Here is a 15,095-nt window from a genome sequence, read left to right on the forward strand (position 1 = left end):
TTTCGTAATAAAATAAACTTGTTTATTAATGAAGAGTGGTGGGCTTAGATAATCTTTCCACTGGGCACAACTGCCAAGTGCAAAGAAAGAGAAATCTTTACATGAAAACAATAGATACAACATGGAAGCAGAATCATCTTCTCAAAAACCTCAGATGCAAATCACAGCATCAAGATTGTCAGTTTCTAGCTGTTCTTCATTATTAATGGCCTTCCTTTTTGCTCTCTCTGCATATTTCCAATTCAATGACCCTGGTAATTACCCTTTCTTTTAGCTATCTTTCTATTTAGAACTGGAATTCCCAAGTGTAGATTTCTTTCTGTTTTTGGGTTTCAGATTGGTATTTCTGGTTTCCCCTATATGCACTGGCTTGCCTTGTCAACATAGTCAATGGGTTCACAAAAATAGCCAGAATTGCACTCTGTATGGGGACCATCTTATTCCTCAAAGTTGTCACTGAAGATGTTCGTTTTCATCAAGGAATATCTGGAATTTGGTCATTTGATATGAGGGAGAGAGTAGTGAGGGAAAAGATTGGAAGTGGACTTGTTATCCTCTCCATGTCTTTACTATTGCAAAAAGGAAACCCTAATAATACAAAACTTTCAAACCATATTGAATTTGGTAATTTTTCTAGACCCCTTTCCTTTGGTTTGATTCTCATAAGGGTATTCAAAGTTTTTAGCTTTTGTTTTGTTACTGGTCCACTATGTCATGCATCTGTTTTTTTGTTTGCAGGACAGTCAATCTTGGTTGCAATAGGTTATGGCCTCTCTTATGCTTTCTTTTTGCTCTCAAAGCCAGAAATGAAGTTTTAATCTTACAACAGTTTATAGTCTAGTGGTACCGGTACGAGTATTTAATAAGTTGGGTATGAGTTTAATTCTCCCTATTCCCCCGATGTAATATTTGTTTGAAAAAAAGAAACTTATTTAGCAGATGTGTCTCAACTCAAATTCTTGCTTCTTCAAAACCAATTATTCAACTGTTCAAAAAGTATGAAACAAATGTTCCTAGACCATCGCGTAACAACACAGTACCAGCAAACCTGCCACAATTATGCAAGTGGAAACTTGACCATGCATATCTGATTAAAATTGGAGATCGGGTGACACCAGAAACTACAGATGAAGAAAATGGTAAATTTCATTACATCACAGATGGGGTGTGACAAACTAGGTCACACAAACCATAACCTAAGGACAATTACAAACTTTTTGCTTCCTGCAAGAAGCACACCTGCCTCGGGATTTCAAATCTCTACCGATCTGAATGCACAATATATTAAGTAGAGGATTTAGTAAAGACGCCCTTTGCAATTGGAGGATCCACACAGGCATGGATACCCTTCTCCCGGCAATAGTTTGTATCTATAATTATAGGTCAGTTCTTCACCTGCAAGTATCTGCTCAAGAAAGTCGAAGGGGCACAATATGTCAGCGTCAAGAAAGGCGAAGAGGAGGAGGGGACACAATGTATCAGACCAAAACTTCAAGACAAGACGGGATTAACTAGAGTTCTAGCTGAGATGAATTCAAGTTACCCAAAAAATTCCAGTTAAAAAGAAGAAAGTAAGAACAAGCAGCAATCTTTATTTTTTTCTAAGATCTGTCTGACACAATTGTGCATCGTCACTCGACCAATACTTAGCAAAGAGGAGAGAGAACATACATCTCGACTTGCATAAAAACCAATGTGTGCAACCTGGTGATCCATGCTTTCCACGAGAACTTGGTAATTCACGAGATTTGGCGAGCAACTAAAATTGCCAACAAAGAAACCAAAACATTTTCGTAAGAACTCAACTGAGAGCAGTGTGAAACAAAATTACACATCAACTCATGATCAGCAGCAGGAAATATAATGAGGCAGTTATAACCACATTGCAATAAAATCAGATCAAGAAGAGAGCTGTAACAGTACCTGTGGTTGATATAACGGGAAACATTTCCATAATTAGTAGCATCGATTACATATGGAGATTGCCCTTCAATCAGTCTGCTCATATCATTGACATGAGCATCTATCTCCAAGAAGTACCCGCAACCTTCTGTGCCATACCTACTCAGGCGGGATCCAGATATAAATAAGGTGTAATGACATGCAACAAAGCAATTTTAGCTACCAAGTAGAATGTGTTATAACCTATTGCGTCTTTTATTTGCTTCCTGCTCGTCAAGTACCTCTCCGACATATTCACACACAAATGTACCACGAAGGATTGCTTCTCTTGCCCTGACTGCCCATCCCTGTAAGACAAATTAGTAAATAGCTAGAGAAACTAACATCTTGATAACTTCAGATCAAAGCATTACCTTCGTCTCGGTCTTGTATATTTCTAGCTTCACACGCACTCCACTCTGTAAAACCCTATTCTGACAAGATTTACTGCAAGAGCACCATTGATTGCATTCATAGACTATGTAGCCCTCCTGACAATCAAGTTAGACAATCAGGCGCAATATGCTAATTGAATCGAGCACACCCTACAAAATTTCTAGCATCATGCATGGTGATCATACAGTAACGCGCTCTCAACCAACACAGTTATCAAACAAAACCAGATTATTTAGCAGAAGATAGTACACAAGGCATCTTAGAGTAGGTAATTATCAGCAAAAACCACTAACGAACTACAAATCACAAAATAATGAAAGAATAATCAAAAGAAAGTATTTTTACCTCCAACATTATCCGACCTCTCTCATCATATGGGAACCTTCCACGCATAGGCTTCCCATAAATATCTTTTGCGTCCTCATAGTCATTATCAAAAAGGTAAATATGATCACACGTTTGAGAAGAGCATGCTGACTTTGGACAAGCACACCCCAATTGGGAACTCTGCCATAAAAGAGAAAACTGATTTAGAGAGTAGGGGAGAGAGTGAGTGAGTGAGAAGAATAACAACTTAGGATTATGAAAACCACTTGTTCCGTTGCTTGACTAGATAAAATGGAAGTTGCACGGAACACTAGAAGTCAAAACAAGTTACCCCTATTGCAAGACCAACAGATTGATCAATCAATGATTTTGTTGCATAAGTAAAGCTCTCCCAAGGTAGAGAGCTCGTGGTAATTTGGCCATCGGAGCCATCAGCGTGAATGTGGAGGGAGGCAAAAAGATTTTCTTCTACCACACAAGTTATTGGAACTGATTCCTGTCCAAAGCTTATGTCATCACACAAGAGAATAGTTTTGTCAGACGGTTCATGCTTGAACTGTTGAGAATTAATGACGTAGTGACACTCATCCATAGTCCACTCACTTATAGCGCAATTTGGTGGAATACTTCCAGTTCTATTCACTTGATCAAGAAGGGGAGGTAATGAAGATACTATGCAAGGATCACGAACAGGTCTACATCCTTTGGGGCAAATAAAACCATCTTGGTGCCAGCTTACAAGGATATTCTGCTCACTACACAATTTTGCTGCTTTGAGATACATGCGCTCTGGCAAAATTCCATATGTTGCTTCTAGTGATGCTTGAAGGCTTACTTTGCAGCAAGTAATCCGAGCTATTGATAGGATGTCTGAGTTACTTGGCCGTGGCTTTGTTCTCTTAATCTCAGCAAACAATATCTTTGCAATATCTAAGCAGTGGGGATCTGCCAGACCCAGACCAGATGCCTCGGTTGCACTAGGTTGAATCGTAGATTTCCCAGTACCAATGGAGTTTGATGACAGGATGCGTCTCTTCATATTCTGAGCATTTCTGTTCCGAATCCTATATGCTACAGATCCGAGACCCTTCTTGAACTTTGGACGGCTAAGTCTTCCTGACTTTAATTTATAAGCATAAAAACGGATGCCCTTCTTGGAGATATGAGAGCCAACAGGATTAGGACCCATGTGAGCAGCCTGATGATGGCGGCCTAGATCAGGTAGCAAGTCAAATTTTAGGCCACAAAATCTGCAGATGAATTTTCGGAAACCAGACTGGTTCTCTGAATTGATATTCTGTGCCGACAAGGACTTGCCTGTATCAGGCTTCTCGGATGAACCCTGATTTACGGGAAAATGATGCTCTTGAGCACTATGAGACACTCTGAAACTGGCAGGATGTGTGCTGAACACGTGGGACCATAACTCCTCTGAGTTCCCAAAATTGTTAGTACAAGGAATACACTGGAAAAGCATGCAATTTTCAACAAACTGCGAATGATGCCTCTCCTGCATATGAGTTTCCAAAACTTTCTTATTAGTAAAAGAGTCCAGGCAGATAGCACAAGCATAACCCCTGAACAGCCATTGAGCTTCCTTTTTGTGATTGTCCATCCAGTGTGTGCCAAGCATTTGCTCATCTGGAAATGTTTCCGAGCAAATTTTGCACTTTATGACATCATTATGATCCTGATCATTTCCCGTAATCCTTAATAATGGAATTGGTTCTTCGATGCAAGGGGAAGCTTGTGCATTTTCACTAGAGCTAAAGCCCCAAACACTTTTCAGCCTCTCTTTTTCAGTACAAACTAATTTCATCAAGAATTCACCAACCTTTGGATCTTTAGAAGCTTCAGATATAACCCACTGGAATTGCACTTCTTTTGGGACTGGGTTTCTCAAAGAAAGCAAACTTTTGAAAAGTCTGTAGAAAAGCTCACAAGCTTGATGTAGATGCAATTTTTGATCCCTGGAGTGGCAATCCTTCAAAAGTTCTATGAATACTTCCTTCGAAATTATCCTACTCCTGCCATTCCTCGCACGTTTAAGCCAGCTTGGTAAATGCTTCTCACAGTATAATGAATGTCGTTTTGGACTTTCTACGCAAAGTTCACTTCCATGAGGCCACAAACCAATGCAATGCATCTCAGAACTAGGCTTGTTCTGCAAATGCTGAGGTGTCTCAATCAAGTTGTTCCTATTGCAAGACTGTCCATGAAGAACTGAGATAGGATCAACTTGGAGAGGAGCTTCAAATGCTCCAGCAAGAACAATATCTTTGCAACTTGAAGCATTCAATCTAAGGACACTATCCTCATGCTTTCGTTTATGTTTACTCTCTGGAAAAATGGAGCCCGATCCTTTCTCATCTCGGGGCCTGTGTTTCTTACAGAAAGGAGAGCCGCTTAAGGCGCGATGCTTACATTTAGTCCCAAGAACAGTGGTCCCTCCACACATAGGTGTATCAACATGTGGCGATGCTTCAGCCTTAATGGAGCTACTGGAAAACCGAGAGGCCAAGTGCACACAACAATAAACATCATCATCATTTGCCCATCTGACACATTGTCTTCCTTTAGTTTCAATAAAAGCCATACACTGGCGATTCTTACTTCCGTGATCAAAGGAATTACTAGTAACAACTCCATTTGGGGTCAGTTCCACATCTTTCATCTGAATGACGTTGCAATTGTCTGCTTGGACAATAATCTCTCCCCATCTATCTGGCACACTACCAGTAGAACCACTTGGAGGAGCCTCTCCGAGAGAAATCCCATCTTTTGTAGGTTCAGAATCTAACAGTACATTTTTGGACATATTATGGCCACCAAGAATACCAGCATCAAATCCAACAGTGACAGCCTGATGTGACACCTGAAATTCCACCGGCAAAGCATGTGCCTCAGCACGACGAACTTCAAGCTTGGGCCTCTTTCTGCTCTGCTGAAGCTCCATCGTAAATGGGCTATCATTATTTGGCTGTTCAACATCTCCAGTATCAGATACGGGATGTGAAACTGAAAACCATTTCATAACCTCAGATTTGCAATTCTTCCACTGAGAGTTCAAATCAAGATGCAATCCTTCATTTGGAAGTGAGTTCAACTCATTCCAAAGAATAGAATCAGCCAATTCCTGAATCACAAGATAATAGCTTCAGTCACCAAGATATTAATATCTTAAAATTTCAAAAGACCAGTTTAGCATCTATTCAATCAAAAATGAGATTTCCACTAATAAGGTAAAATGATATTGAGAAGGTAGCAATTATTATCAGTGAAGCTACTGCAGATATAATCAAGGATTGATGAGTTCACATTACTGGAAGAGAAAGTACAAGTTCGTGACTAACACACACACACACACCCGTTTCCCCCATCCCAAAGTGGCAGCGAGAAGTTAGCTTCTGCTTCTTGATGATGGTCTAGGTGGTTTTATCCCCTCTTTTTTTTTTTTTTTTTTTTTGTGGGGGGGTGGTTAACGAAACAGAAACTCAGTCATAAGAAGTGAAGTAGACATATGTAATATTTAATTACTCATTATTATTAGAAGTAACGAAATTTTCACTCAAGCAAAACAAACGATAATAATTTACAACCATAGACGTACAGCAGAATGGGTGCATATGTGAGCATCATTTAGGGATTTACCTCCTTCAGCATTTCAACTGTCTCGGCACTGTTGGCGTTCTGACAGCGCTGAATCCAAGACTCCATTGAGAATGAATTTTTATACAACGGCAGTATCATCTGCAGAAGAAAGTGATTGTGTTATCCAGGCACAAGCAAGAATAGCATTATCCAGGCCAAGCAAAAATAAGTATAGTGCAAGCCATGAGTCCAACCTTGATTACGAATCACAATTATTTTTTTGGCTTTTTTCTTTATTATACATTTCTGTCCTTTTCTTTTCTTCTTTTCTCCTTCTATTTATTTGTGTGTGTGTGTGGGCGGGTGGTTTGGGGGTGGTGGGCAGGGGGAAGGGGGGGAGGGTTAGTGATGATGTTTGGTAAACTGAACTCATTTTACCTTCCACTTGAAAAACTTATATACAACGCAGCATGGAGTAGCATGGACAAATATACATTGTTGCATTCATTACTATATTTATCAAAGAGAGTTGATTCAAGGGATCAACAACAACAACAACAGCCCAGTGAAATCCCACATCTTGGGGTCTGGGGAGGGTATAATGTACGCAGACCTTACTCCTACCAAGGTAGGATGGCTGTTTCCGAGAGACCCTCGGCTCAATAGAAGCATAAAAAGGGGGTCAGATAAGGTTAAAAGATTTAAAACGATATTGCAATGAAATAATGCAAGCGACACAGTAAAACAGGATAAGAGCCTAAGAGCATTCCCATTCTAGCCATGCTATAGACATGTTAAGGACACGGTTTGACTCATTCGTACCAATAGTCAATTCTCAACATTAGAGTTTGTCAACATATTTTTGGCTAGTTTCAAGATTCCAAAGTATAGGTGTTTGTCAGCCACAAAGGCCTACCTGGATACGACAACCTTTGGTTAGTGGTTAGCTTAAAGAACAGCTGAGAGTTAAACAAAATTGACACTTTAAGATCAATGGTTCTTTAACATTCAGAAAAGAATAATCCACATAAGCTATGTAACCATTTTAATGGCATTGCAGTGTCAAGAACAACAACGCAGTTCAGGAACCAGATTTTAGAGTCATGAACCATATCAAGGGGAGTGCCGGAGAAAGGAGACACAAAAAGGGGGAAAGTATGTATCTTTCCATAGCTTCAAAGACAGGAGATTTTACATTATTAAATTTCAAAAGCATCCTTCCAAGATCAGAATAACCCTTGCAGCGGGAAACCTCCATTGCAAATTCTTTCCAAACCATCACATTGCGAGCAGTCTCTTCTAGAGCCTACATGAGTCAAGTAACATCTCAACTTAAAAAAGATTATAACAAAGTGAGAAAACAAGCATGAGTCAAATGTGAGTGTGTGTCTCTATATATATTATGAGCTTCAAGAGCAAACCTGGGCATGTAATTGATCAATAATATTCAGTATGCTGATAGCAAGTCTTTGCATGATAAAACGGTGAGCAAGAGTCAAGTCTTTCACCATTTTCGCCCCAACTTTATGGGTTTTATATGCAATGGGCTGCGGAAATTCACTAATTGGGCGAACAAGAAGCACATCAGCCCAAGAATAATTTCTGGTGCGAGGAAAGAATATCACAAGATATTTTTTCCTCTCATGTGTAGGCTTAGCTTTGAGAGTCGATAGTGGCCAATCAGCTCTTGCGCATCTAATTCCTGCTTGCCACAACCCCCTCCACTACAGATTATGCAAAATCAATAGAGAATCATCAGTAACCAATCTTGTTTCTCCCCCCCCCCCCCGGGGGGGGGGGGTCGAAAAGGGTATCGGAGTTGGGTGAAACGGCAAAATGTAAATGTGCTTCCATAAAATTACAATTTACAAAGATCATCTGATTGTACATTACAGCTATTCTTCAGTATTTTCGAGCATAGAAAGGAAACACAAACTTTGCTACTTAATATGGACAGACAGTGACCGGCCATGTAAGTCCAACATCCATTATACAAGCTGACTTCACCTCATCTCATCCATTCCTTGATATCACTCTTTACTTCTATTTTTGATTCATTTATATCTTGTACTAAAGAGAGGATCCCTTTTTGCATAAATATTCAGGAGAGTTTGATAGATTATTCTGGTTGAGAGTCTTGAGACATACATCTAATACTTTTGACACCATCTTGGTGTGCTTGACTTTACCGTAAGAAAAGGAGGAAATGTGCCATGACAAATCATTTTTTTTTTTTTTTTTTGACAATGATAACATATGACAAATCAATTATTACAAAATGAGAAACTGCAGGATGCCTTTCAGTACATGAAAAAAAGGTATGAAACAGAATCTATGTAATCAGCCAAAATCTGTATGTAGTAGTAAGTATCTTCATGATCTTCTGATCTCACCAATCCAAAGAAACCTTGATGCAACATTTCAATCTGTTGCATTGAAATAAAAAATTTCCTAGACTAACTAAACTTGGGTAATCGATGGGCAGAACTTTTTCAAAAAAAAAAAAAATCATTCCATGCAGCTAAATGGCTTAATGGCCTGGCATCATGTCTCAGACTTCCGATGTACAATGGCTCAGTTTGACAACTCTCACTGAGAACCACTGTCTTCGCCAAACAGGATGTTATGTTGCTATCCACTTTTAAAGGTGATTTAAGTAAACACAAGAATTAAAGGGTCCAAAACTCCAAATAGGTCTTTATCAAAAATCAAAATAGAAAAGGTTTAGAAAATCATGTATTCTTGTAGAATTTTCTACTTTTTGGTATACTTCTTGTCTACGGGCTAGTTAATGCCCTTTTGTTAATAATATTCTTACTTCATCAAAAAAAAAAAAAAGGGGTAAGCATAAATGTTATAGAAATATATACCGAGATAAAATGCCAAATATTAATAAGTACCTTGACCCATACTGCTAGAGGTTTATCATCTTCAAGCCACTTGGACTCGCAGGGAGAGGATCCCGTCACCTGGTTACTATTAGGGACTCCAATTTCAACGGTGTCAACAACTGGTCGCAGGCACTCTGGCGCCAGGCCAGGTCTTGTAACGTGGTCATGTTCCTCAACATTGTCATCTCCAGAATCATGGAAATCACTGGACAGCATTTGGCCGTCTCCCCCAAAATCATAATATGCATCTTTAGTAGGAAGCTCATCTGCAGTTGGTAATCCCTCGACGGTGAACTGACGTCCATCTGCTTTCTCTTCCCGACACTCCTCCGTATTAAGAACTACGTCATCGACTTTCACATCACCGGCTTGAACTTGTTCTGCATGTTCAAGGTGGTTTGGTTTTCCACCATACATAAGAGTACTACCAGAGCCCTGTTGAGGGCAATCAGACTCTGTGACATAATGTATATTGGAACATGGGAGCACTTCCATGATTGCAGAAAAAAATCTTCACTGCCATACAATGACAGAGCGAGTTTGGCGATGAATTCAACCTCTATATTTTATGCTAACCTGACCAGTGTCCCTGGTTGAACAAGTAATCTGAAAATACTAAGAATAAACAAATTTACAAAACCTCCGAGGCAAACTAAATGCATACAGTTTATTTTCTAAGCAATAAGCAGTATAAAAAGAAGTTCCTGTGTCCAGCGCCAAATACAAAACGTTATGATAAACAAAAACATGCACCTTTTTCAACTGCTTGCATGCAGCAGCAATGCCACTCTTTTGAAATAGCAGGCACATGAATTTTCTGACAATGTCTGTAATTAATTCAGCCAGCAGGACTCAAATCTTAAATTACATGCCACAAAGAATTAAACTGATGTGGACTAACTCCTCTCATTGAATTGAACTCTTAATAATCCATTAAACTTGCAATTAACAAACAATAGCAAATAAGAAACCAACTGAATCTTTCGTGTGTGTGCGTGTGTGTGTGTGTGTACATATATATATATATAAAATATACGTGGTGTTCAGGCCAGCTGAAATCTGCTCCAACAATTATGCCAGTCAACTTTCAAAGAGGGCTTATTCAAGGCTTCTTCCCGTGGATCCTGTCTTGGTGAAATAATACATAAGAAGGTACCTTTCACTAATGTATTTGCTACTTGCTAGTGACTAGTGTTAAAAATCTCTATTTCTTTTAGGTTGCATGAAGAATTTTATCACCTCCAAACATGTGTATCTTTATCATATTGCCTCTAATATTTAGTACTGTATCAGAATGTCTTTCAAAATCTGCCACTAATTACGCTCCCATCATATTATTCATACTTTTATCCCCTACTAATCAAATACCGTTTAAGTAAACAAAAAAAAACTTTTAAAACTGCTAAGCATTAGAGGGGATACTTGAGCATATACTCGAAACTCCATAAGAATGCTCTGTACTATAATTGTACTTCATTTAGACAATCAGGTCAATCGAGCTATTATAGGTGCTTCAAACTCAAAAGGCAAAGTTATTGTTAAAAGGGGGAAGAAAATATGCACGCACATGAACACACACAATCGCATATATATAATTTTCTTCAAGAAAAGGACATTGCTTTATTTTTAATGGGCGTAACAAAAGGAATAAAATATGAGCAAATTATAAATTTAAAGTTTTTCGTATAATAGTAACAATAATGTTCTAAAATATTGTCCCTGCTTATTTTCAGAAAATAGATGCCGAGAACCCATCAGCAATGAAAGAGAGAATTATCTTTTATATCCGAAAGATTTAAGAGGAAAACTGCTGCATGGCTTATCTTACAGAAATCCACAGTTTCTTTCTTAATTATCTGTTTTACTTTCTAGTAAGTTAGACTAATCACCTCCACTAAAGAGTAACAAACAATGGAGTAAGTTATCACTTTGCAAAGACAAAATGGAGATGATGGAAATCACAAATATTAATCGCGATAATACCAAGAAGAAGGGAATTTCTGAGCCAAAACTAGAAAATATTAATGTGCAGGAAAAATATAAGTAAATAATCCCCAATTATATCATTGAATCATTAAATTATTGCTGCCAATTAAAGTCCTAATCTATGTAGAAATCCAGCTCTGGAAACTAATAATTCAACTGTTTCAACCTGCTGTCCATTCTCAGCATCGGCTTCGCGGTCCAGCCTTAATGGACTGCTAAACAATTTAAGTTAAACCTTAATTCAATCAAATTTCAACTGTGACTAATGAAATCCACCGACATACGAGCAGAATTGCTGTCAGTTATGTACATTAAGCTGGAGTGTTATTAGGAAAACTGTTAAGAAAAAATAGGTTTAAACAAGCCATACTGGTATCACTTAGCACAAACAATCAAAGACACAGCTTCAAATCATGTGTATGAAATTGTAAATTAACAAATCGAATACAATTACAAAAGCTACATTATCACTTAGCAACAACAAAATAAGAACCCTAAATGTAACCAGATTGAATTTGTAACACAGATCAAGAATGTACAAAGACAAGCCTAGGAACCAAAATTCAAAAAGTGGGTCCAAATAAAAAAAGTACCAAATTCAATTGACCTACCCCAAAATGTATGTATCAATTGTGCATGCCCTAGAAATCTTTAAAAGAAAAAGGCAAATTAATGATATAGAAAAAATTAAAATCAAAAGGAAGTGGGTTTATTGCTTTGGTTCAAGGGTTTACTGGTGCATGTTGGTTGTCGTATTTGGGTATGAAGACCTAGGTAGACATGGCAAGCCACATAAAAAAAAATGTCACATATATGTATATCAACACTAATATTGTCTAAGCTAAAATACAGGCATGAAAGAGATGATAGGTAATGTACCTTTACAGCAGAGATCAGAAAATTGTAACAATTTTTTTCCAGTAGGTGCAGATTTGGATGAGGGTAGGGGGGTTAGAAATTGTAGTGGGTGATAATTTCAATTTCGTTTTTGACTAAGGAATTGTTGCAGTGCTAGGGAAAAAAGGAGGATATAATAAATGCGTGGTGACCAGACTTTTTAAGCTTAGAAATAATGGTTGAATGGGCACGTACCAGGTCCAAAAATAATTTACTAGTGAAAAGGCACAATTAGAAAAAAACAATCGAAGTGGTAATAGGGTTGAAAGAAAACAGGGGGTAGGATGATGAGAATTGTGATAAAGTTGAATACGAAAGTTTAGATAATAAAAAGAAAATAACGGAAGAGGAAAAAGAAAAAAAAAGTTAGTAGTCTAGTAGATTTATTAATGGAGCTTTTTTCGTGGGGTAGGGGTGTGTAGGTAAAGAGGCGTTAAGGCATGAGAAATTGAGAATTCCGTAACGTGAAGTGGGTGTAGATATGGAAATAAATGGGTTAGTTAGTGGCTTTTTTGGAATTTTAACAGTGTGAAGCAACTGATTTGATTGGATGTGGTGCAGTAAAGTACAATGAAGACATGGACTACTTTCGAAGAAGGTTAAAATAGGTATTTCAAATCCGAAATTTTAGAAAACGGTACTTGAATGGGCCGTTTCATTGACTGCCGTATGGGCTTTTGTACAAACTCGGAGTTGGAAAGTGTAATGTAATTGGATTTGGTGTGGGATCGTAATTGGGCAATTCGCAGAATTGCGCTTCTTTTGGGGTGGTCTTTAAATTTTGCCCCTCATATTTAAAATCTTTAAATTTTACCCTTCGGCTAAACCCCATGAGTTTTAGGTTCGAACCCCCACACAGTCAAAATTTTTAAAAAATTCGCAAGGCAGAGTTTAAATTTCGCTATGCCCCCATCGGTATACACTTGTGAAGGAATTACCAAAGTTATGCCGGACCCAGCATACTTATGCCTTATGGGCAGACTTGGCATAAGTATGTCGGGTCCGGCATAACTTTGGTAATTCCTTCACAAGTTTATGCCGGGTCCGGCATAAAAGTTTGCCCATTAAAAGTATGCCCCCACCGGCATAAACTTGTTAAGGAATTACCAAACTTATGCCGGACCCGGCATACTTATGCCTTATGGGCAGACTTGGCATAAGTATGCCGGGTCCGGCATAACTTTGGTAATTCCTTCACAAGTTTATGCCGGTGGGGGCATACTTTTAATGGACAAACTTTTATAGTATGCCACATAAGGCGGAATTTTTCCTTAAGGCATAACTAAAAGTTTGCCTTATAAGGCAAAGTCTATACCTTAAGAAAAAGTTCTGCCTTATGGGGCATACTTTTGGTTATGCCTTAATTAAAAGTCTGCCCATAAGGCATAGTTCCTTAAGAAAAAGTTCTGCCCCATAAGGCATAACTAAACTATGCCTTGAGGAAAGGGGGCATAACTTTAGTTTTTCCTTAAGGACTTTATGTCGGATCCGGCATACACTCCCCCCAGTCTTGCCTTGCGAAATAATTTTTTTATTTTATGCCTGAGCGGGGGTTCGAACCAGAACCTCAGGTATCCAAGCGAAGGGCAAAATTTAAAGACCACAAATATGAGGGGCAAAATTTAAAGACCACCCCAACAGAAGGGCAATCCGTACAAAAAATGATCGTAATTAGACAAATTATACAATGGAGTAGTAACTATTAGAATTAATTTATCTATCATAATGTAATCACAGTGTAATATTACACAGTTCGATCTTTTGAATTTTAAGAATAAAAATTAACCGTAAATATTTGACAAATATATAGCTATATAATAAATATTACCAATATTTTTTTATCACTAGTTATTCAAGATACATGTTAGTTTTTACTAAAATTATAGTATTAAATAATTATAGATTTATAACTAAAACTATAAAAAAAATATATTAATATATACTTCAACTAAATAATATTTTCATTAGATTATTATTTAAAATTCTAACTAAGCACATAGTTTGCAAGAAAATTGTGGACTGCATGTTTGACAAAAAAAAAATCAATATTTATAATCATAATTTCATAACATTGTTCAAATATTTGATAAAACATAATTTATCAATTATGGCATCATTCAGTATAAGCCAAGTTTGTCTATAACCTCATCCGATAACGAAATTCAACTTTAATGCCATCATTCATTATAAGCCAAGTTTGTAGATGGCTCATTCTTTTTAAGATTATGATGTATAGTTTTAAAAAAAAATTAGAACAATAACATAGTTAGATGAAATGAAGAAAAAAAAATAAGAAAGCAATAATATATAAGAAATTGCACTGAAGCACAGGAAGTAAACGTTGGAAATGAGAAGTAAGGAATTAAAAGGTAATTGACATAAAAAGAATAATATGCTTTAAAATTTAAAACTAAAAGGAATTTAATGAGTGTTGAAGTACAGAATATATTTAGGGACTAAACTGTCTATATTGGAACTTAGTAACTAACTATTCAAATGTTAGTTAAGCCGTGTATCTTGGTCAGTTAATGATCATTAGGCTAAGTGATTAATTAGTTAGTTATAATTAGTTAGATTGTGAATATATACATTGGATTGAATACTTGTAAAGGTAAGGAAGTAAGATCAATAAACAAGATATTTCTCTCTCTACTTGTGTGTGAATGTTTCTTCTTCTTTAAGCTTCTAACTTCCATCTTCTTCCTTATTCATCTTGATCTTAATCTTCATGAATTACTACACATAAAACAACATGGTATCAGAGCAGAAGTCGTGATTACTGACGACTAAGTTCGATTCAAAACCAATTAATTTCCGCAAAACAAATCTGTGTCAAGAACTTCAAGGTTTGACAGTGTTCATCAATGGCAATCGAAGATATGCCTAATGTAACTATAAACAATGCGAACAATTCTCAAGCTAACAATAATAATACTCAGAGCAATGCTCAGCCAGATCTAAGTGGAGGATCTACACAATATGCTGGAACTCAAGAAGTAGAGATTGATTATAATCATCCGTTGTTTCCTTCTCCTGCTGATCAAAGTGGAATTCAAATCATATCAT

The 15,095-nt window shown here is 37.4% G+C and overlaps 2 protein-coding genes across 9 annotated transcripts; one reads left to right on the plus strand and one right to left on the minus strand.

Moving 5' to 3' along the window:
• Positions 1-12,377, minus strand: LOC132622562 (histone-lysine N-methyltransferase SUVR5). Of its 7 annotated transcripts, none has more exons than XM_060337179.1 (12): positions 12,012-12,376; positions 9,156-9,735; positions 7,677-7,979; positions 7,451-7,561; positions 6,316-6,414; positions 2,996-5,800; positions 2,683-2,844; positions 2,316-2,432; positions 2,146-2,249; positions 1,924-2,061; positions 1,672-1,759; positions 1-1,405 (listed from the first exon to the last, which is right to left on the minus strand). In XM_060337179.1, exons 2-12 carry the CDS (start codon positions 9,639-9,641, stop codon positions 1,298-1,300), a joined length of 4,521 nt encoding a protein of 1,506 aa, XP_060193162.1. In that variant the 5' UTR covers positions 9,642-9,735; positions 12,012-12,376; the 3' UTR covers positions 1-1,297. The 7 variants fall into 7 exon arrangements, with proteins under 7 accessions (XP_060193162.1, XP_060193161.1, XP_060193163.1 ...); XM_060337178.1 differs by having other exon boundaries at positions 9,156-9,752; XM_060337180.1 differs by having other exon boundaries at positions 9,156-9,761.
• On the plus strand, positions 122-927 carry LOC132622565 (uncharacterized). Of its 2 annotated transcripts, none has more exons than XM_060337186.1 (3): positions 122-254; positions 337-624; positions 739-927. In XM_060337186.1, exons 1-3 carry the CDS (start codon positions 122-124, stop codon positions 816-818), a joined length of 501 nt encoding a protein of 166 aa, XP_060193169.1. In that variant the 3' UTR covers positions 819-927. The 2 variants fall into 2 exon arrangements, with proteins under 2 accessions (XP_060193169.1, XP_060193168.1); XM_060337185.1 differs by having other exon boundaries at positions 744-927.
• Positions 12,378-15,095: the final 2,718 nt, after the last annotated feature.

The sequence above is a fragment of the Lycium barbarum genome, chromosome 12 (assembly GCF_019175385.1).
Source record: "Lycium barbarum isolate Lr01 chromosome 12, ASM1917538v2, whole genome shotgun sequence".
NCBI classification, from domain to species: Eukaryota; Viridiplantae; Streptophyta; class Magnoliopsida; order Solanales; family Solanaceae; genus Lycium; species Lycium barbarum.